The sequence below is a fragment of the Varanus komodoensis genome, unplaced genomic scaffold (genome assembly GCF_004798865.1).
Source record: "Varanus komodoensis strain SLA01 unplaced genomic scaffold, ASM479886v1 scaffold7_1, whole genome shotgun sequence".
NCBI classification, from domain to species: Eukaryota; Metazoa; Chordata; class Lepidosauria; order Squamata; family Varanidae; genus Varanus; species Varanus komodoensis.
In genome coordinates, this window is record NW_025336479.1 from 3,817,223 (window position 1) to 3,841,347 (window position 24,125).

At 44.3% G+C, this 24,125-nt stretch overlaps 1 protein-coding gene across 2 annotated transcripts in view; it reads left to right on the forward strand.

The window, feature by feature from the left end:
* MGAT5B (alpha-1,6-mannosylglycoprotein 6-beta-N-acetylglucosaminyltransferase B) overlaps window positions 1-24,125 on the forward strand; it is a 208,237-nt gene that overhangs the window by 143,148 nt on the left and 40,964 nt on the right. For both annotated transcript variants that reach the window (XM_044453886.1, XM_044453887.1), the window contains exons 9-10: window positions 15,018-15,149; window positions 22,052-22,185. In XM_044453886.1, the coding sequence (XP_044309821.1) occupies window positions 15,018-15,149; window positions 22,052-22,185 (266 nt within the window). The remainder of the gene's footprint in view (window positions 1-15,017; window positions 15,150-22,051; window positions 22,186-24,125) is intronic.

A 24,125-nucleotide genomic window follows, 5' to 3' on the forward strand; every position in this document is an offset into this window, starting at 1 on the left:
TTTCCCCATCCACAGATCGTTTGGTGTTTTCCCAGCTTTTGAGTCTTCCCCACAACCTTAAAAAGGTTAAAATGTCTCTTCCAAGGTTGAAACAGCTCTCCTAATTACTGGCAGTGAGCGCCTTAAGCTCAGACATGCTGCTATTTCTAGTCCAGTCCTGTTCTCTTGTGCTCCACCCACCACTGGAATGCGGCTGCAGGAGCTTCTCCGAGATGGAATCTGGCCCTCCGGCTGAAAAAGGTTCCGCCATCTTGCTTTAAAGTCCTCTATCTAATTCAGCACACAGTTTTGGAGCTCCTTTCAAGAGCAGTTTGAAGAGTAACAGCTACCAGTGTGCATGTGGTCTTTGTTTCCATATTCCCCTTTAAATGACTTTGGCACCCAAATTACTTTTTGAACTTGGAGGTTTAAAGTGCACTCATGTGGGGACCATGGAGAGGTGCTGCTAGGGCAACTAGCAATAAACATGCACCACAGTCTTTCTTTCTGGGGGTCAATGTGGTTGAGCGTAGAATGTGTTATCTTGGAGGCAATGACTTGCTTCCTGAACTCCTGCCCAGCTATGGCATGCATGGGATAGATGCAGGCAGCTCTCTTTCATTCTCAGTTCTCTTTTCAAAATCAAGCGATAGGCACAGCAAATTCAGATAACAAAGGGAGTTATTTCAGATAAGAGAGGCTCCTCTAAATCTCCCAGGAATATAAGAAGATCCCTACTGGATCAGGCCAAAGAGCCACCCTATCCGGCACCTGTTTTTTTCAGAATGTGTCCACCTAACTACCTGTGGGAAGCCCACAACCAGCAGAAAAGAACAACAGCACGCTTCTGCTCCTGTTTCCCATCAGCTGCTGTTTAGATGCACTTTCTGATGTTGCATGTCGTATCGTGACTAGCAGCCACTGACAGCCTCGATCCTTCATGCATCTCCCAGGTCCTGCTTTGAAGCCACTGAAGTTGGTGACAATCACTATATCGTGTGGAAGCAAATTCCATAGAGCAGTTGAACTGAGTGCTCCATGAAGAAGTACTTCCTTTTACCAATCCTGGATCTCCTGTCAGTCAGCCTTATTTGAAGACTCTGAGGTCTAGCACTTTAGTCACATTTTTATTTTTATTTTTAGGGATTGGGAAAATGTTTTACCAATGGTCATGGTCAAGGAAAACAAGCTTATTGATATACATGAAGCTTTGTTGTTGTTGTTGTTGTTAGTCGCGAAGTCGTGTCCAAGTGTTATGTCCAGAAAAGGTCCTGTAAGCACACAAGTGTGGGGATCAACCGGAAGTCTATGTTTAGTTTACCGGGAGAAGGCAAGGATCACAAGCCGCTAGGATGTGCCATAGTGGTAGCATCCTAAGTTGCAGGCACATTGGTGGCAAGGGGGATGCAAAATGTAGAAAGAACTGGGTAAGTAACTGAGAGAGGAGAGGGGGCAACAGAGAGAGCAGAATATGATCATTACTGTCAGTGCGCTGCCCCTGATACAGTAATGCTTCCTGAATGGATGCAGGACGGTGCATTTTCTAGGAAAATGTAAGACCTCAAGATGTATTGATAGTATAATTACACCTGTTTACCCTTAATGGAGATATTGCCAGGGGACCACATTTCAGTTCTCTCTCTGTCTTTATTAATAGCAAGATTCCTAGCTGATGGAAATTTACATAACTTTATTAACAGTTAATGCTCAAGACTCAAATTTCCTCCTAAATGCAATTGCTTCCAGTCTGCTTATTATGTACAGACAAATCCATTTGCATTGCACTCTGTAATAGAGCTGATCAATTTTTAAGTTGGTAAGTGGCAGTGAAGTAAAGAGGTTGAGGAAAATACGAGGTGTGTGCGTGCTTGCATGCGCATAGGCGAGCAGGACAGGCGAGCTGCATTGCGTGTGTTGGATGTTTGTGCGATTTCAGAGAGGAAAAAAAATACTGGGCTGATTGACAGTTGGCTGCATGTGTCCCATTCAGCCTCCTGCCAGGAGATGCCTGAGCAGTTGGATGGACCCAGACTTGGGTTTTTTTCCTTTTGTTTTTTCCCAAATATTTGAAGGAGCAAATGGTGGGAAATGTTTCCTGCTGCCTTAATAATGGGATTTGTTACTGACTAGTTCTGTTATCCATCAATTTATACTTTATGTTCTTTTTCTATGTCAGCATGCTAGGTAATATTTTGTTTTGGTGCGCAAAAAGAAAAATAAATGAATTGTTCCTTGGTATCCTAAGATATTAAATTGAAGATAATGTAGTATATCAAGGATTTCAGATATTTTTTTTAAATATAAGACATGTTTTTCATTTTGGCTCTGGCCAAACGCATAGCAAAAAGGAAATGTCATACAGTAACTGTATGTCCTTATAGTCCAGATAAAATGCATATATACACAGAAAAACAGTAAAATATTGCTTAAGTCCCAAGACATAGTCTGTATTTTGCATCTCTTCACTGAATGTTTTTAAACTGCTTGTGCTGGTTTTATGAAACCATGTCCTACTATTTTGCCCCTTGAGTGTACTTAGCTGCTGTGCCTCTGCCTTTTGCTTGTGAAATACTAAAAAGTGGGGGATCAGAGGCTGCCACATATCACTGTGTGCCAGAACCCTTTGGGTGTGAAGAATCTTGGCAGCGTGCAGGAGGTACGAGAGAAGCCACAGCTTGCATCCCTTCCTGCCTTTGCATCCCAATGATTCCATGGCAGTCCCTGTGAGTTCTGGTCTCCAGCCCCAGTTGCCTTCATCATTTAGACTGAACATTGTTAGCAGTAGCTGCAGCAGTTGGGCTGCTTTAAATGGCTGTCTGGGGACACAGCAGAGAAGTGCAGCGAAGTTACTCAGGGTGTGCATGCCAGCCCACTATTCTTTCCTTCCTCCCTTGGCAAATCAGCTGTGAAAGAGGCAGAAAAACAAGTCAGGCAGGACATGTGCTGTCTGAAGTTAAGGACTGGTGCTGATTTTGCATCACCAAAAAGGAATAGATCAAAGTTTGATGGGTGGAATTTGCTCGGGCCTGCAGGTGGACCCAGAGAAAGGCAAGAGGGGGGCAAGCAGCACCTCTGCCTCTAACCTGTTAATCCCAGTTTCTCCCAAGCACACCCCATGCTCATTTGGGGGTGAGGTATGGAGGGGGTATTTCATAGCCCCTTTAGGTATTGTGGTTTTGAGTTGAGATTAGTTTTCTGGATCTGATTAGACCTGGATTACTTTTCTTTTGGCCAAACTGAGGAGCTGTCCAAAGACTGCTGGTGCTGAATAGCTGGCCTTCTCTACTCCTCTAAATTGTTTTGAATTCTTGTGTAAGCAGGTAGGGCCTGATCCTGACCTAGATCACCATGCATTGCAGGGGGGGGGGGTTAAACTTTCCCACCCAATCACTTCAATCCTAAATCTCAGTGACAAAGAGATGGAGGGGTGAAGAAGGGGTGGATTTGAGTACTGGGGGTAGGGATATCTGAGCAGAAGGTTTGATCACAATCCATACATACTAGGCCTGATATTAAAGAACAAAGAGGTCTACTGGAGCCTGTGCATTAATGTATCATCTGGTTTCACTCTAAGATTCAAGTGAGACATGGTATTAAACACACTTCTCCTCCCTTTAAAAAATAACTTCTCCTCCTGTGCAGTGGCCCCCATCAGGGTGGGGCCTTTCCCTGGCTCCTGCTGGTTTTAAAGCAAGGGGCAGAATCCCATGCAAGGTCTCAAAAACAGCAGTTCACATGCCACCTAGCGTGGCCTCGAGGCGAAGCTAGAAGTGGCAGAAGGACTTCTGTTCTGCCTTGCTTACAGGTGGAGAGGTGTGCAAAAGGAGCGTGCAGAAATCACCCTTTAGCTCACCACCTCAGTCTGTCTGCCCAAGTATTTTTTTCCCACTCCCATCCCCATTTTGGACTTGGAGGAGCGTGCTCAGAGTTAAGGCAAGGAAAGGGGAATGTTCAGCAACCCTCTCCTCTTACTTTCAGTCTCTCTTAGTGTTCAGGCGATGCCTTTCTGTGTCCCCAAAATTTGTGACCAGGCCAGACATGCGAAAGAAGCAAGCATCTGCAAGAGGCGTGCCTGGTCTCGCCCTGAGCAGAGCAGCCGATTGTATTGCGGCTCCTTATGGAAGAAGCTTGCTTGCCTCTTGTATTTGCACAGGAGCCCCACGGTAGTTCTCCCATGGCAGGTGGTTGGCCAGAAGCCCACTGGCATCCCATGGAGCATGTCCTGTGTGTATCTAGTTGCTGTCACTTTAGGATGTTTATAGAGCTACACCTTTAATTAAAGAGACAACCCACTTTCTAGAACATATCACTGATTAGATTCATTGACTGCTCTTTCACAAGGGACAAAGATATACAGCTTTATGGCATTGTAAATTCTGAAAGGGATGAACCTTTTGCTCTTTGGGACTGCATTCTCTAAGAAAAGGAATAAGGAGGAATCAGTGAGCTGTTAAATTTTCCTTCTTCATGAAATATGTTTATTTTGTTCCCAAATGAGGATTACTTAACTGGGATCTTTGCAGCTGGAGGAAAAAGGTCTCTTCTTAGAAACATTAACTGGAGTCTCGTTATGTAATTGCTTTGTGTTTTAAATAGGCAGTTATGTGAGCTCAGGCACAGGGGGCATCCGCTGCTCTGCCATCAGTCATCGTTCAGCACCTGCGTACGTCCAAAATGTGTCCACTGTAGGGGGAGAAGCAGCAGAGCAGACATTAAGAGCGAATCGAGCGTGTAGGGGAGATGGTGGAGGTGGAAGCCTTTTATTAAAAGCCCACTGCCACACTGAAGAACTGCTTGAGTTCCCTGCCTCCACCTTCTCTAGTGGATTTCATTCCACACTTGGGATAATCCATCACTGCCAGAGATGACTTATCTTTGGGGTTTGCATCAGAGATGACAGCCATTTCTAAGCATGCTGAATGGTGCAAAGTGTCAAGCCATTTCCAACATGCTTCAGGGAAGAAAGATCTCCTTCTTCCAGCAAGCTTCATTTCAATTGACAGAAGAGCCACCATGGTCTGTGCAATCAATATAATTCTCCTCCCATTATTCAGGTGAGCAGCCCCAAGTGAAGGCTTGCCCTCCTGAGTGCTTCGCGGGAATACATGATAAATGTAGCCCTGGCTTGGCACTCTGCTTTCTGCAGCTCTCCTCTCTGCATGGTGGAGGGGCAAGCACTTCCTCCTCCCGCGCATGTGACTTCATGCAGGAAGGAGCAGGGCATCAGGAACCAACAGAAGGAGCATCCAAATCATACTCTTCTGTGCCCTTCCTCCTAAAAACAACCCCCACACACACACACACAAGTAGGAAAGGAGATGTCCTAACTTGGCATTCCTGCTCTTTGTTCTTTGTGCTTAGCATTGCACTGTCTGTTCCTCGAGGAAGCTCAAAAAGGAGACAAGGATCTGAGAACCATGGTAAAATAATATGCATGGATGATAAGAAGAAACAAAGAAGATTAACTAAATGAAAGGACAAATAGAAAGTCAGAGCATCTGAGTCTGGGAGACCAGCCCTAGCTTTCATGAGAAGACTTGGAACAACCTACCCCTGTGTGTTTTTAAAGACTCTGTGTCATCACTGCATGCACCCTTTTCTTCCCTTCCTTTTCTGTATCAGTGCTACCGTAACTGCTCTTTAAGAAGGCCTAGCAACAGAGATGCAATTAATGCTGATCTTAGTATATTGCTCTGTCCTCTGCAAGAAAGCAAAGGTTCCCCCCAGATCCATTGTGCACAGGACGCTTCAGTTCAGGGACCAATAACATGGAAACCAAGCTCTAGTTAATTTGGAAATAGGTCAATGAAATGAGACAATAACACACTGTAATCCGAATCTGTTGTATCGGCTTCTCAACAGGTCCCCTGCTTGGTTAAATTACCTATAAGGAGGAAATAGTGGGGGGAAAGCCTGCCGCAAATTTATTCTGGGATACGTGCAGCTGTTCGAGACAGATGTCCAAAACCAACATGCAAGGCTTTGCTGCGTAGGTGAACAGAATGCCTTTAACTGTCTTAATTAAAGGAGAAACAATGTCAGCCATCAGTCATGTTGGCTCTTATTAAATAAGAGTGCAACCCAGCCTCATTCTGCAGACTCTTGCCTGCTTATCTGCGTTGTTGTAGCACATTCCAGAGCAATCTTAATTAATAAGATCCTTGTAAGGGGTTTGTTGCATCTATAGGAAAGGGGATTCGTGGAAATTGAATCAAAGGCAGATTTTACTAGTCCATTCTTCATTTTTTGAGATTAAGTTTTCAGAAATGGCTGGTCCTGAATGCAAAGATTGCTTTTGCCCCAAACAAATCTGTTAAGCTGTTGGTGGAAAAAGCATTTGTGTTCCATTTTATTTGCATAATTTCAAGCGCCATTAATAGTACATGGCATGAGGAAAAATTACCAAGATTTCACTCCAACCATGAGTGAAATTGGGTTTAGTAGAAAATTAGTTGACTTAACTGGCAGATGATGAAAGCTTGGATTGAGACTGTTTAAAAAAGGGGTAGGTTGCTGAAAAGAAATGCGAAGCTGCCGGCTGAATTGAGATTGGCACTCAAGTTAGACTGTACTGGCTGACGTGCAAGATAAATGGAGGCTGCTAGCGAATGCAGAGCGTTCTTTGCGAGAAGACTCACAGGCCAGATTGCCCAATGGGCTGGTTCAATCAGGATAGCTCCACTGAAGGTAGGGAAGTGATACTGATTTTACAGGTGCTGATGGGTGGGCTTCTGCTTTTGTGAGAAAAGCACATATTGTGACAGCAGGCCATAATCTGTATGCACTGTTCCGGTACAGAAACTCCATCTCAGGCCTGTGCCTTTATCCTTCCTGAGTAATTTCTGCAATAGGAATCTTAGTGCAAGCAGCTCCTACAAACCCTGCTGCCAGACCACACTGCCCAAACGAACAGCAGCAAGGCAGAAGGAAAACCCACGCTGCAGTCAGACTGCCATTCACTGATGATCCTGAGCCCTAATTTGCAAGTGCTTCATGGGTTGTCTTGTGCATCCTTACACCAACCTTGGGCAATTGTTATTTTTGCGCTTTGTTAAAGAGCAACGGCCATGTTTCCTAATAACAGTCACACTGGTCAACAATCATGTTTGCAAGGGGAGGAATTGATGCTTTCAGGGAAGATGCCAAAGACTACAGAGCAAGGTCATGGTTTTTATTTGCGTGGAATCCTATCATCCTTACCTATCCACAGGACTATATCATGTGGCTGCTGTTAGACTAAATAAGACTTGCAGCTGCTGACAATACATTTCATAACTGTGCTGCTGACAATACATTTCATGCTTAACTCCCATTGTGGTAGGGACCCTCAGGCTTAGGGAACAGATCTGGCCTTTCTGATGACTCCTGATGATCCTCCCAGGCCATGCTTCCACCCCACCCCCATGACTTATCATAGGTTGTTTTCCCAGCTTTTGTGAAGTTTTTTTTGCTATTCCAAGAGGTTGGCATCGTCCCCCAAGGCTTAGCTGCTGTAAAGATGGGCTTTAAGCTACAGATTTCTGGCTTTAAAAAACTGATTCTGACGCTTTACCTCTAGCCTTGCCTTGCACTGGAATGTAGCTCCCACGAGCTTCTCCAGCACTGAATTTGGCACTCCAGCTGAAAGAGGCGACCAGCTTCACTGGCTGCATAATACAGTGCCACACTGTTGCTTGAGGCAGGTACATGTTGTAGCTTTTCTTTACTATCAGGAAGAAGCAACACAAGATGACCTTCTCTGATTCCCACTTTTAGTCATCCTCTGTGTATATCTAAACCCCAAGTGGCTGAAATTTCTTTGGCTTGTAGGTCATGGAGCTGCCAGCCAATTACCCTTGCACTCCTGGAAACACAAAGATAAATGTTATCACACTTCTCCTTGATTGCACTAACCGTCCTCTCTTCCCCTGTGCAATCTTGAATGGCATCTACTGTCACTACAGCCCAATAAGGCTTTTTCTCCCAGAATGAATGAATGAATGAATGAACAAACCACACATCTTTGTAACAAAATTGTACTCTCCACAGGCAGCAGAACCTAAAGCCTGAACAATGTGTACACACTGGTTCATATCTGTGTTATTCAGTGGAGACGTTGTTATCAGCCTTGTGCAACTCTGTGTGTGTGTGTGCGCGCATGCGTGCACACGCGCGCGCGCGCGCGCACACACACACACACACACACACACACACACAGCTACTGCCATGCTGCCTTCTTGTGCTGTGTGCAGACCCCCCACCCTGAAAAAGAGGCAATTAGCCTCAGCGTTATCATCTAAAGAGCAAGTACCATTTGCTTTAAAATTATCTTGAGTAATTCACTGATTGATTTAAAGACACTTTCCATTAAAGACAGAAGTCATTACTATTTGCCAACAAAGTACTGGAGAATGTATCAGTAGCAGATCTGGAGTGAGCCGCTCGGTATGCCATGCTTCTGCCCATCCTCCTGTAACTCTTCTGTTGTCCTGTTTGGTACGAAGCCCAACATATTGGAAGCCCCAATGGTGACTGATGGAGCAAAGAAACATGCTGTCTCGTGGGGCTTATGAGTAAGGAGATTGAACTAGGTTCTTTGAGTGGTTCCAAAGGGGGCATTTAAAAAAAAAAAGTGTGGACAAGATCCATTCTCATTCTTCGTTTCAGATGTGGAAATATCTAAATGTTCTGTATTATTTAGATATTGGTATGCAGCAGCTCTTGCAGACATTTTAATGATATTGTAATAAAGCATTCAACTAATATTTTACTTTTTACACTCTACAATTATCAATTTCATTAGGACCTATTCTGGTGGAAAGCTATATACCTTTAGAATCCAGATTCTCTCCCCTCTCAATCTCTCTCTCTCCAATCCTATTATCTTTGCAATGACCGTTGTGCCTTTTTATTATAGTCATACATTCCTTGTCAGTTATATTCCCCAAATACAACTTTTGGTCAGAACCTTTCCCCCTGAACAAGAGGCCATAGAGATTTTGCATTTATATCGGTGACAGATAAACAAATTAATCGGAATGTAAATGAACTTCAGCTCCGAAATAGCTAAGTAATCCCTAAACAAATCCCTAAATAGCTGATAACGCTTTACTGCCACCTGTAGGCTGCTCTTGATAATACATGACCTGTAAAGCTCCAGAATCACTGGGAATAGTTTATCTCCCCTCCGCTACCCCCACTTTATTGGATAGCTTCCTCCTACCAAAGGGCAAGTGATTATGTTGGGAGTCTGGGATGACTATGAGGGTGGTTGGTCTGTTTCCTGCATTCTTTCATTGGTGTAGTGGTGTGTTGTGATCACCCAAGCAATAGAGTGAGCCCTAGTTATTACAGACCAGGCCACTCAGAGGGGCTGAGAACCATAAAAAAGCATCAGAAACCCTAGGCAGAATAATTGCTTTCCAACCCCCCCCCCAAAAAATACCCATAATTTTAGATCAACTCAATGGGGCCAATGGGCATCTGTTTCCTACTGTTAATAGCCATGGGGCATTGGCATTTTGATTTTAAAAACAACAATGGCATGCTTGAAAATCACACTATTGGCACTGCAGGGAGTTCAGCCCTTCTTGAAGAATTTGCTCCTGCCTCCATTACATGGTACAAGAAAGGGACAGGGGCTGGTTCTCTGCTTTTGCCCTTCTCATTGCTCTGCTCCAACTCCTCGATCCCATCCCATACTGCCATCGGTGCTATCAGTGTTGCATGGGTATGAGTACAGGGGAACTTTTGGCACTTCTTCCTCCATCCCCCTGTTTGCTTTTGGGGTGTTTAGGCTTGTCCTTCCCTCCCACCCTTCTCCTACTCCCTAGGTAGGTGTGCTTAAGGCTGCTCTGAGCTGAAGGCCTGGTTGCAAGGAGCTCTTTTTTCCTTTGATTTTGCACCTTAACTCATTAGTGCAGAACTCCTAGCAATTACCAGGTATTTACACAGCATGAGGCAAGCGCTCACAGACTGGCTTGCTAGTCCATAATGGGCATCTAAACCCTTCTGCATTGCTTCATTTTATTTATGCATTTTTAAGGGGGCTGTCAGACACAAGGGACTTTCCATACATGTCATCTTCCTGGCCAGCCACTTAGTGTAAAATTGCCCATAAAAATGAATTTAAATTACAAGTGATAAAACCCCAGCCTATCTTAGATACAGGCAGCCTTTTCTGTTCTACAAGTTGCTGGAGCTGATATTCTTTGTGACAAGAGCAATGAAGCAGCTGTAAGCACTTAGCTGGGGATAAATCACCCTAAATTGAAAATCTGTGGCTTTGCTTGTTCTGGAGTATCATGGGGCCCTTCATTAGTTTTCCTCTTTCTTAGTATCAGTGGAATGTTTGCACTGGGAAATGTTTGACCAGTTGGCCCCTGAGCTATTGCTAAATGTGGCTTTCTGAAGAGGAAGATTGACATGGAGATGATGAACGACACCTCCCTTACCTGCCCCCCCCCCACACGCCACAATGGCCCAGTCCAGTGAGAACCCCTGCCCGGGGCTGGTGCCAGAGGGTGGCATCATCAGGAACTTGCCAAGGGCCGTGCCTCATCAGGGGTCCTCAGCCCGGAGGGCCAGAACTCTGCCTTCCCTCCAGGCTATTGCTACACATTCTCCTGCCCTCTTTCAGCATGTGGGGTTTAGTGTGAGCAGCAGCAGCTACTGCTTGACCCCTTGCTTGTCCCACTTCTCTGGGTGCCAGTGGGGATGGGTGAAGAATGAGAGGGCCTCTTACCTGAGAGTCCATAACCCTCAGGCCATCACTGTACCCCTGGGTATTACTTGAAGATTCTCTCTCTTCCATTTATTATGTAGTTATTATTGTATTTATTAGATTTCTATCCCACCTTTTTTCTTTTCTAAGAACTCAAAGCAGCTTACATCATTCTCCTCCTCCTCCTCCTCCTCCTGCACTCAATCTTATCCCCACAACAACAGCCCTCTGTGGTAGGTTGGGCTGAGAGGCTGTGACTGGCCTGAAGTCACCCAGTAAGCTGCATGGCTGAGCAGGGACTAGAACACAGATCACCTGAGTCCCAGTCCCACGCTCTTAGCTACTATACCACAATGGCTTTCCTAGTCTTCCCTGGCAAATCTACAGTGTGACAGAGATGGGGCAGCTGGAATAAAAGGAAATTAGGATTCTATTTCTTTATTTTAAAACACAAAATAGAATTTTCACCCCAAAATAGTAAATAACAAATCAAGGGAATATTTTCTACCCTTAGTGGGAAGCAAGGTCAGGACAACAGTGCATTCGAATAAGCAAGGCAGATAATATAGTGCTGTACATTAAATAAGACTTTATTTCTGAAATGATAGATGGGCCACTTTGCCTACATTTTTCATTTCCTCCTGCATCAGCTGAGCTAGGAGTCCCTGGAGTTTGGGGAGCAATGACTGTATACCTTCCTTCACCTTGAGCTTATGGATAGCGTGGGCTATGTTGACCTCAATGTATAATAACCAAGCAACTGCCCCATAAGTCAAAGGGAGACTATATAAAAGGAAACAAAAGGGACAAAGAAGACCAGTGGATGATAGCGAATGAGAGGAGAAACTGAAAAGGGGGCAAGAGTCAATGAGAAGCAGAAAAAGGCAGTGAAAAGCATGGACTAAAAGGCCCTTCCGCCTCTGAAATGAGGGGTGCTTGTCTGGGGTGCTCCCAGACAAGGCTTACTATGTGACCAGCCTACCCCTTCATGGAGGCATCCAGATGACACTGTCTTCCATCTGTGACTCTTCTGTGTTCCCTACCAGTTCTTCCAGCCTTTTTCTTACCATAGAAATCATTAAGGACAAAATAATTTCACAAGGTTTTTAGATTAGTAAAATCTAAAAACCCTTCAATAGTCCCAGGCAGCCTCTATGACCTAGACCTTGTTCACCCAGCCTAATACGCCAGGGTACAGGTTGAGTATGGGCTGAGTTCAGCATGAGCTGTGGGTTGTTGCTGAACAATGGTTTGTTGTGTGGTGTGAACTCAGCTGTGTGAACAAACCATAATTTGTTAACAACAAACAACCCACAATCAGTTCACGATCCAGCAATATATAGGTTTTCTTTGTGGGCTGTTCATCATTAACAAACCATGGCTTGATAGCACAGCTGGGTTTACATAGCACAACAAACCATGGTTCAACAGCCCATACTCGGTCCATATTCCAGCTTCTTGTGTTATGCGAACACTGCAGTAGTCTACTGTGGGCTGCCTAAATGTGCTGCCTTCCATCCTGTGTGTCCGCCACATTAATTCCCTTGAGAGCTAATGATCTATAAGCTCAGAAGATGGCATGTGTAGTTCTGATGGCACCTCTTTCTTTTTCAATTAAGTGGTTGTTGTAGTGCTTATCTGAAAGCATGGAAAGAGGGGAAGGCAGGTACACTTTTTACTCTGGAATGCTCCTTACCCAAATGTTTGGACTACACTCCTTTATCATTGGTCAGGCTGTCTGGGGCTTATGGGGACTGTAGTTTGAAACACCTTCTCCTGCAATTCAGCTTGGGCAACCTGTGCGGCAGATAAGACAGCCTATGCTAGTCTCATCCAACCTTCTATGAAGGGATTGTTGCCTGTGTATGACATGGTACATCTGTCTAGTGGGCCAAATCCATATACTTTCCAAGAGGGAAAATGAAGAAGAAAACAGCTTCCATAGTTTAAGGATATAGAAGTCTTGTAGCAAATGGCTTGAGGGTCCAAGGCAACCAAAATAAAGAACAAGATGTGTAAATGGGAAAAAGATAAGAGTCCAAACTAAAGTTGAAAGAAAGTGATGCAGGGGAATCTTCTAGTCTGAATGGCACTTCTCTGCTCAGAAAAGTTAGAGTGTAGCTTTCTCTGACAATTTCAGATTCATGCCTATAGGAACCCTTTCCAGGTACAGCTCCAAACTTCATCAAACCTTTCCCCCACTGGAAGCTGTCCCCCAAGAACCCTAAAACTGCATGCACCCCCAGGAATGTGGCCAGGGGGATTGCCCTGCCAATCAACTTCTTACAAGCCAAATTAAATGTATTATAGAAATGTTAGCAAAGCAACAGGAAAGGCTTTGTTTTTTTAGGTACAGAGGTAATTGTGTGTGGGGTGGGGGAAGGTGCTGTGGCAGAATCTGCCCACAGATTCCTCATAATACATGCAATTGAGGCTTCAGCAAAGATGAAGGAATATTTTAACTTATGCAAACAGAAGCATATGACTTTTTGAGAAGGGGTGTCTTTCTCAGGGTTATAATGCCAATTCTTTAAACATCTGTTGATTCAAGGATGGACTGGCTATGCATTCAGACAAAGAGTTAGCTCTGTCTGCACTCAAATTAATGTGGTCATTTTTCCTATGTGAAAATTTTCCTTGTCTGAAAGCTGTGCTGTAGGATTGCTCAAGTGTTCTTTCCCCTTTCTTACTGAAATCATGCTAAAAGTACTAGGATATCTTCAAGCTGGAACGTAACCATTGCTGCAGCAAAAGCATCTGGATATGGAGGCAGCATTAAAACATTGTGCTGGGAGGCAGTTGCAAGAAATGCAAAATGATGCTGCTTTCAGCAGGGCTTCAGAAACTTCCACAAAAGCATGTGGATCTGCTAACCATGAAGCAGCATCAAAATGTCTTTACAAATTCCCATAGACTTCAAGGAAATTGATCGGAATAAATCCAGATCACCGATAAGTAGGATTCTGTGCAGAAAAACACAAAAGAAAGAGCACCAGGAGGTGGGGAAGAGGTGTGGAAATCTGAAGATAATGGAACTCTGGTTCAATGGTTAATTTCTTCCTTAGAAGACAGGAAGAAAAATTCAAATTGATCTTGATAGGTTAGAAGTCTGGACAGAAAAGAACAGAATGGAATGTAAAAGAGACAAGAGCATAGTTCCCAGTTTAGGAAAAAGAGATAAAATGCAGGATTAAGAGGGGTGGAGGTCTCTGGCTTGCCAAAAGGATATGTCAGAAGGATCTTGGAGTTGCAGTCAATCACAAGCTGAACATGAGTTAACAGTGCAATGTGGCTGCAGAAGAGGAAATGCAATGTTAAATCACATCAATCGAAGTATAGTTTTGAAATGATCAGAAGTGATAGCTCTGCTCTGTACCATTAGACCTCACCTCAAATAATGTGTCCGGTTCTAGACACCACACTTCAGATAAATTGGAACCAGTTCAGAGCAAGGCAGCAAAGATGATCAAGGAAAGATTGAAGAAGCTAGGTATGCTTATCTGGGAGGAGAATGACTGGGGGCAGGGGGACAATACCATTTTTCAAGAATCTAAAGGGTTCTCAGACATAAGGGATCCCTCTGAGATTCAAGACTGCAGGATACCAAATAATTGGTTAAGTTGCAGGAAAGCAAGTCACAGCTGAACATGGAGGAAAACTTTCTAATGGCCAGAACAGGTAGACTGTGGAACCAACTGCCAAGCAAGGTGGCGGGTTCTCCGTTAGAGGCACTCAAAAAGTGAATGGGTGGACATCGGTCAGGGATGCCCTAAACTGGACTAATTGGCCCTTTCCAACTCAATAAGAATGTCCCCATTGTGTGTTTGTCTTGAAATGCTGCTAATGGGTTATTCTTGATTTTTACCTTTTTTGTTAATTGGTACTGAGAACCATAACAAGGGTTGAACTTGCTTAGTGGAAATTTTTGAATGTGCATAAATACAGGCATGATGGCAAATCAATAAGCATTGATTTTAAAAAGCAGTTTTGTCTTTAAAATGCCTGCAGACCTAAACTGCCCCCATTTATTGTTGGTGCCTGCCCCCCCTCCCCCCACATATTTTCAGGTTGACTACAGACCTGTTTAGCCCTCAAACTGAAAGAGGTTCAACACCTCTGGTCTAGTGGTGCACTTCTGAGTAAATAATATACTAAACTGATAATGTATTGCATTGCTGGGGTATGCTTTGGTCTTTATTTTGAGCTGGTGCTTTGTAATTATTCTGGTGTTCTCTGCAACTTTTATGCAAACTGTCCCCATGGAGCAGGGATGTCAAACAGATTATCACCCTTACCCTCCCTTAAATACTGATCACCTCTTTCTTGTTCTTTCTAGTAACTTAGGAGTACCTCCTGGCCGGGGCAATTGCCCCTTGACGGTCCCTTTGCCTTTTGACCTCATTTATACGGACTACCACGGGCTGCAGCAAATGAAGCAACACATGGGTCTCTCCTTTAAAAAATACAGGTAAGGAGACTTTGGTTGTTTTTTGTCTCTCGCTCCCTTTTCCCCTTCTTTTCCATCCCCTGTATTTCTTTTTAAAGGCAGCTGGTGGAAATGACAGTGATGGAATTGGCGTGCAGGTGGTCTATTCGCTACATCTCTGCTGGTGCCTTACAAAGTGTAACAAACCTTACTCTTCAGGCATCAAATATCTCTCCTGGCCCTGCAGGACACTCATCATTTGCATTGCTCTAACCATCCGCACCCCTCCCTTCACTGTATTCTGGGCTCCAAGTACTGGCCGTGCTCAGCTGACTCATCCTTTCCCCCTCCAGAGTTTTAAGGCAAAGCAGCCTCGGAGACCAGACCAGGTGATAGAAAAGGCTGCTTCACTCCTTCCCATTCTTTTACAAATCAGCCCCCTCCAAGCTGTTTTCTCCGAGGTATGGATGTGGCCATGGATGTGGCCGTGTTACGCTGGAGGGTCCAGAACCAATTCCAATAGTATTTGGGTAGAAGAACATAAGAAAAGGCCCATCCAGTCAGCTGCCCACAGGTTCCCTCAGGCAGGAGAGGTGCAAAACCTCCACCCACCAAGCTCCTCAGCAACTGGTGTATGCAGGCAGGCCACCTCTGGTGAAGAAGGCAGAACTTTATTTTTTATTGTTTTTTAATTTTTAAAAATTAAAATTCAAACAAAAAACCCTACATTTAAAATTCAAGCATAAAATTAACACACAATAAAAATAATTATTCCACTACTGTGCTCCCACCACCAGGACCAAGGATAGATGTCACAAATAAAAGAAAAAATACCTTCAAATACTTCAGGACATTCCCCCTTCCAAAATCATAATGATTCTTTTGAGGGCTCATATCCTTTCCCTTTTTTTAAAGCTTACCCCAAATCTCATTAAACCTATTTTATGTGCCCTTTTCTCATTTTAATATCCCATGTTAATTTGTCATTAATAACTATGTTCCAAATGTCTCTATACCAATCATACAATTGGTAATTGTATTTTATTTTCCAATTCTTAGCTGTAATTAGTCTCACTGCAGTTATTAAATTTATTAATTCTTTATTATTCCAATTCATTTCTTTTAAATCAAACATTGAAAGTAATGCAATCTCAAGGCATATGTCTATATTTAGACTTAATATTCTACTATACTCTTTAAAAACCTCTTTCCAAAATTTCATTAAATATTCACATTCCCACCACTTATGAAAATATGTACCCACTTCATGACCACAGCTCCAACATAAATTGGAATATTTATTGTGTATACAATCCAACTTCACTGGGGTTAGGTACCACTTCCATACAATATTATAGAAATTTTCCTTTATTCTTACTGACATACATTTTAGTATCCTCTTCATCCAAATACTTTCCCAGTCTTCCTTACAATTTTTTTTTCAAATTCACTTCTCATGTTGCTTTAAGTGAATCATATTGCTCCTGTTCTTGTAATAATTGCTTATAAATTTTACTTACTATCCCTTTCATCCGCTTATTCTCTTGTTTTTCCTTTTCTACAATCATATCTTGAAATGTTGTGCAATCCTTGCATTGGCTTTTTCCCCTTATCCATTCCCTAGTCCAGCATTCCAACTGAATCACATTATACCAAGTTATATTCAGGGGCAGCACTTCTGCAGCATGGTCCCTAACCCACTGGCTTCCTGTCTAGGAGGACAGCATGGTGCCTGCTTGGACAGGCATCAAAATAAAGGTGCATTTTTTAATTTGCAAGTTTCTTTCTATGCATGGCTTCTACCAGGTTCTTCAAAGCTGAGGATGGGTGGACATGATACTGACCACTCACGTTCTATCTGGGGTTGCATTTTTCTTCAGTCTTGGTTCTGGAATGTCATTGGTGTAATGATCGGGGTATTGTCTCATCAGAGAACACATTGCATTTGAACACTTTAAAAAAACTTAAAGAAAAAAGATTTTTATCTCAAAATAATCACAGGGAGAGTGAGAGACAAAATAGCCACAGCACAAATATTCATACACTTCAGGAACTTTAACTGAAGCATGCTCAGTACTTCTCATATGTACACGGTTTCCTGGGAAGAAGCACCTGCCACTGTTACCTCCTTGTCTAAGGAATCTTAAGTCACTGCCCCTTCTTGTCCCATGTCCCCTCATCACCTTCTTGCTATACATGCCTTTTCCACAAAGCCTGTCACCAAGAGAGACATGAGCCCCACACTTCTTTTCTTTTACAAGCTTGCACCTTCAGAGCCAGATGTCCCCAAGAAACATGTCGCCTCAGAGGACCCTGGCACTATCCCAGGTGGTCCTGGGCTGTCAAGAACTGGACTCCATACTGGACTGAACCTGAAAAGGAGATACTAACCCACCAACAGCTACACCACCATGAGAAAGTGATTAGTTTTAATTGATAAACAATTCATAGTGAGCTTCACTTCTCAGTGCTTTTCCAAGTTGAGATGCTCTTATGCTTTTAGCCAGCCTGGCAGAGTGGGTGGGCAGCATATCTCCTGGTCTTCTAGGCTAGTTTTTCAGTAACATTTCCATTCTTTTCCTATCCCTCTGAAATTATGGCTCTGCATAGCATTTGTCCATATCAAAGGTAAGCATTTACAAAGGTTTTACTTAAATGGATTCCCTCTTAATAGCTGGGTTTGGTTTTGTTTTGGTTGCCTATTCAAAAGGGCAAAAATGCATTGCACTACTTTCCCCTTCTGAGGGTGGGGCTCCTCACAATCATTCCAACATTCTAATGAGTCGAAATGGAAACTTGCTTGAACTTTTAGCCTTACCTTTTCCTTCAAGCCAGGCAACCCACAATAACTTTCTTGTGCATCCTCCAGATTTAGACTTCCCTCCACTTTGTTTGTCTCCATGGCTCTGACAGCTGGTAAACTGCCCAGCAAATGGCCTCCATGCTGCTTCCTGACTGCCATGGCCACATGCTGGGGAGTGCTTATGAGAGGAAACAGCAAACCCCATACTACTCTTTTAAATAAAATAATAGTACTGCTGTCTGTGAGGAATGCAAAGGCACATGCATTTCACATGTGTTGGAGAGATCAAGAGTATATAAAATATCAACCCATGGCAGGTGTGTTCCACAAACATCAGAGGAGAGGAGAGGAGAGGAGCCAGGCACAGGGGACAGATCATTCCAGGACACCGAATGCCTATTCTGACCCTCTTCTTCAGCACAGAGACACATACAGCAGCGACACACAGACTCTTGCCAGCTCAGCAGCTAGCAGAATTGTGTGATTTAATTTAGTACTGATCGTCCTGCTATTCATTACTCTTTCCCCCCATCCTTCCCATTACCCTATACAGTTTTATGAGGGAGAAAGATGGCAGGAGGTGTTATTGCTTTTATTATAAATCAATTTCCTCTCTACATTCAGCTTGGTTGGAGGAGAAGGTTTGGTATTCATGGGCTTGCTTTATACCTGTGCTGTGTTTCTGGTTTCCCCTCTTTTTCCCTATTAATGTTACAAGCCATTTTCAGGAGGATTAGGAACTGGGGGGGAAGTATCTGCCAGAGAAAACAGAACCCTTGTGAAACTAGGTGCACAGCCAGGTTTAAACGTATAACTTGGCCAACCTGGTGTCCGCAAGATGTGTCAAAGTATAATTCCCATCATCCCATTGACCATGCTGCTAAGTGATGATAGGAGTTGTTGTCCAATATATTTGGAAGGTGCCAGGTTGGGGAAGGCTAAAAGTACATATCTTCAAGCCTGCATATACCAAGCTTCTTCACATTTTGGAACATTTTGACCTTCATAATGGAGTCTGTCACGAGGAAACTTCTATATTTTGTTTGGATATGGAGTGTCTTTAACATCTTGATATTTCCCTCTCTTTCTTTCAATATGTAACTGCCACCAGGAATTTAAATCCAAACTTATTAATTAATTTCTTCCACTGAATTGTGCACAAGCTATAAAGGCTCCTTTGTTGGACTATGTGGTCCTGAGGATGAGACTCTGGTATTGAAACAGCCTATGACTCTGGGTTAACAATAAACATAATAAAACTTTTTTGTGCAAGAAACAGATTGGTTTCAAGATGCTCCATAAATTATTTTCTTATTAAATAAAAGTGTATATGAATAACTTCTGACTCAGATAATCTCACTCTTTCCCTTCATTCCTCACTCTCAAATCCTTCTTTCTCTTCTGAATGTTCTTTGTTCAGTGTTTATTATATTTATCTCAGTTCAATCTTACCCTTCTGCACTCAGGTTTCTGTCAGCTTCTATCAATCGCACCTTTATAATACTTGATCATATTGGGTGTTGACTCTTCCTAGTCACTAATATGTCCTCCAAGTATTCCACTTCCTTCTTTAAACTCTTCAATGATTTTCACAGCACTCTATGAGATTCAAATGAGAAGACTGCCTCTTCAGATTCTGTGGCCCGATGATCAGCTGCTGACTGACTGAGAAATATCTATTTCCCTCTCCTCACACACTTCCAGGCTCTGCCCATATACCCTCTGTCACTAAGCAGTTAGCTCACGCACACATCCCCTCTTTACCTCCATTGCTCTTTGAAGGCTTGCCAACATTGAAAGAAACACACTCAAGACACTTTAAATCATTACAGAGTCCCATGGGACGCAAACATTTGCCATCAGGATCACTTAATTGTGTTTCGTTTTTGTTCCGCTGGGCTTCGGCAAATCGTTGCCCCAGGGCCTTGTTGCCATCTCCACCCCCATCTTACCTTCTGTTCTTCTCCCTCTTCTCCAGTCCCTACTTCTCACTATTGTTGATGTCCACCCCTTCATTTTATCTCCTGTCATCAACTTACTTCTTCTACTCATGCGGGCAACTTGTTCCAGGTAATTGCGAACTGGTGGGTTGATTACAACTTAAGGGCAATGGTGAGCTTGTTTGTGTGTGTGTGATGCTTTTATGTAACACCAAAATTTGACAGCAACACATGATCTCCAGCAGCAGCAGCACGGCTGCCTCCATGCCATTGCCTTGCTCTCAGGAAGGACCCCTCAGAGCAAAGTTTTTGGACTGGGTGTTTGGCAGAGCCATGTTGGCTGCTCTCTCTTCTGAGTGGCTGACAAGCCTTCCTAGAGAGTCCACAGACCCAGTGCCATGCTCTGAAGGGTCCTCCAAGTGGGGCATGGGGCACACTGCTCCAGAGCTGCACCAGCCACACTTGCTGCAGCAGGCGAGTGGCCAGCATGGTGTTCCGGATGACCAGGTGGAGCATGCAGTTCTTCTGGTACCAGAATCTGCTGCCCTTGGGATCTACTGCCTGAGTCCAGGGATACATCCCACCTCATGGAAGGGCCAGCCTTGGCAGCAGATACTTCTTGTTTCCTTAACAGTTCCAGTTGAAGATATGACTTGCTTTGGCCTTTCCTGTCACTGACTTCTTCCCTGTACTGACAACCGGCTCTCCTCCTTCTCAAAGTTCAGCCTTTTTTGCCTATAGAGGAGATGGAAGAATTACTAACAGTGGTGTAGGAGCAGAAGCAGACCTCCTTGCAAGTCAAAACTGAGCTTTGTGGGAACTTGGTCCAGCTTGCAGTGGGGTGAAGTTTCTCACTCTGGCAAAGCTTGCATTCTGAACTTTGCTTCATCAGGATTAATTGCAACTGCCCTCTCTCTTTCCCCCTTTTGGCCTTAGCATGTAACAAATCATCAGTAGAAGAAAGGTGACTTCTTCCACCCAGAGCAGGACTTGCAGCAGCCAAATGAACTCCATTTCATGGGCACAAAGGAAATTGCTGTATATGAGGCAGTCCATCTGGCCTGGTATTGTTGGTGCAGGCTGGCAGCAAGTTTCTGGCAGAAACTTTCCCAGCCCCACCTAGGGATTGCGGAGGCTGAACCTGGGACCCACTGAGCCACAGCTCCTAATTTCCTTCTGGCGTTTGGAGTTAGGCTGTTGCATGAACTGGCTGGTGCTGGAAGAGCCCTTCCTCTCCTCACCCGGCCCCTGACTGTGGAAAGACCATTTCTGGCATGACCTCCTAACAGCTGCTTTGCTTCTAGTAACCGGCCAGAACGATCACACACTATCCCTACCCATAGTTGCTTTGCTGATTTCATATGACATGCCTTCAGCAAATACACAGCAAAACATATGGCGGGATTGTATTTGGACGTGGGCTGAATAGCAGAGCTTCTTCAGCTATTTGCAATGTAAAACACCCCTGTCTGTTCGCCAGTTTCCATTCTGCTGCATGTTTGCAAAATAAACGTGGCTTAACAGGGTCTCAGCCGGAACTGAGAAGAAGAAAGCAGTTGCCTGAGCTGTGTCTCTTATTTGTCCTATTATTTGTTGAGAGGCAAGAAGTTTACACATAACACAAAAATTAGCCCCTGGTACCGTGTTGGATAAAGGACCCTCTATGCATAGCTTTATGGCCTGATTTTACCTTCTATTACATCTTCCCCTTGGCTGGATGCTCAAGTGTTCAGTAGTGCTTAGCTACTGCTTGGCTGAATCTATTCAGCCTAAATCTTCTTCAACCACGCTAGCTGTGGCTTTTGATACTTTTGTCTAGACTCCTGCTTGTTGTCGAATTGTAACTGCATCCCACACTCCTTCCAACTCAGCTCTTATTGTCCAGGCTCCAGGGCACAGCTGACTTTGTTTCGGTACATTGTCCCAAAGGTCATGTTCAGGGCACACGCTGCAACGTGCAGCAGCAAGGATGCTGCCGCCTCTAATTGGTCCCTGCAGCGAAGGGGTCTGTCACTGCCTGTTGGAGACCCCAGGGGGCCCCCGAGCTTCTTAAAGCAGGAATCTTAGAAAGTGAGACCCTCCACTCCAGCTGTGTGTGGCATCATTCCTCTGGATAATGACTCTCCAGCTCATTTTTTGTCCATTGTTCCCACACAGGCCATAACCGGCCGTGACTTTTCTCCCCTTCTTCCCTTGCACAGGTGCCGTGTGCGAGTAATTGACACTTTTGGAACGGAGCCTGCATACAATCACGAGGAATACGCCACCCTGCATGGGTACCGGACAAACTGGGGCTACTGGAACCTGAATCCCAAGCAGTTCATGACAATGTTTCGTAAGTGCTCACCACGTTTGTCAGTAGATAAGAAATGCTTCCTGGAAGAGAAGGTGATCAGCAGCTTCTAATTGTCAGGGCTGCATCTAGTCACCTCCAGTGTTGGAGGCCGCATGCTTCTCTATACCAGCTGTTGACACATACAAGTGCGTGGGTGTTTCATGCTCGTGTCATGTGCTGAGCCGCCCAGCGGAACATCTGACTGGCCACCGTGGGAAGAAATACTCTTATTGAGAGCCTGTGCTGGTGAGACCCAACAGGGCTGTTCTTATATTCTCCGGCACAGTCAGGCACAGGTTAGCAATGAGAGCCTTGTGGGGTCAGATCAAAGCCCATTTAGCTGATCACCCTCTTTCCGACTGCGCCTATCCAGGTTTCTTCCAGGAGCCCACGAGCCGAGCATAGGGGCAGCATGCTCTGTTTGTGGGCTTCTTTGGAGCACGGAGAGGATCAATGGACCATAGTGTCCTTCTTACTGGTGAATCTAGGCTGGCTGCTAGAGGTGCTATGCTGCAGCGGTTCTCTTACTTGGATGCCCACAGATGCAAAGGAAGCACTGCTTTATTTGCTGGCAGTGAAGCCATGGGGTGCCTCTGAGCCCAGTTTTATTCCCCAGGCTCTTCAGTGCCAATGCAAAACCACTGTGGGAAACTATCCAGGGATTTGGACTGAATTACCCCATTATGCTGCTGACACCCAGCTCTGTCTGTTCTTGTTTTGTCTTTTGTCAAATCCTGGTTAGGCAATGGCCATTGTGAATCAATCCCTGGGTTTGGTAATGAACTGGATGAGAGCCATAAGCTGAGGTTCAGTTTGAAGAAGATAGGGGTACCAAGTGGGAATGAACCTGGAGCGGGTGGGCATCCCCTAGCACAGGGCACAGAACTGTGAGTGTAGGGGCGGGGGCAGGTTCTTTGCCCTGAAAGTATCCAGGTTATCATTTGTGAGCAGTCGGCCATTTACACAACCACTAAATCAGTCCACAAGATCACACCACAACTGGCCGGATGCTCTTTTTCCCATCCCCACTTGGATTGCCTGTTGAACCAATTGCCTGTATCTTTTGTATAGATTAATTGACACTCTGCCATTCTCAAAGACTGTAGAAATAAAGCATGAGGAATAGCTCTGAAGGCTTGATAAGATGAAGGAGCCCCAAAGGTGCCATGAAGCAGGAAATAAAAATGCTTCTGCCCTATGCTATGTCCATCTCATGGAAGGGAAGCCAGAGATTCTGCCACATCTGCACCTCAAAGTTGATTTCCCAAGGGGTCCAGATAGGCAGATTTGCTGATTCTACCTGACCTTAACCTTGGCAGTGATGCCCCAAGGAAAAGCCAGCTTAATGGGGCCTGCCATTTTAATTAGCTTTCATACTTTACTGTCCCACTCCCACTGTTTTGCTAATTATGTTTTCAGGCTGCCTCAGCATCTCCCCTTCTCCCCAGCCTGGTCAGGGCGAAAGACTTGTAACTGACATGGAGCTATTTCAATCCAAGTCTGTCTTTCTCTCTGGGAGCTGCCAAGATAACCAATCATTCCTCTCCCAGCTAGAAGCAAAGTGACAGCAGGAAGAGTGGGATGTTATGGTAAAAATAACCCCAGGATTAGATTAGAAATGCAACAAACTGGCCTTTGCAAACTGGCATTATGTTAAAACATTATTTTTGTGCCCTCTCTTTTGAGAAATGAAGTTGTAGAAAATCAGTCTCAGAATTAGCTGTGATACAGCGGGAAATCAGTACAGGTCCAGTGAGAAACAAACCGTTCTTGCTAAAGGCCTAAAGAGGGAAAGGACCTTGGTTTCAGGAAAGGGCAACCAAATAACATAAAAATGACCAAGAGACTGGGGCAGCTCCACAGTGCGGGAAGGTTGCAATGGGTGGGACTCTTTAGCTTAGACAAACGGCAAATGGAGGGAGACAGGATTGAAGTGAATA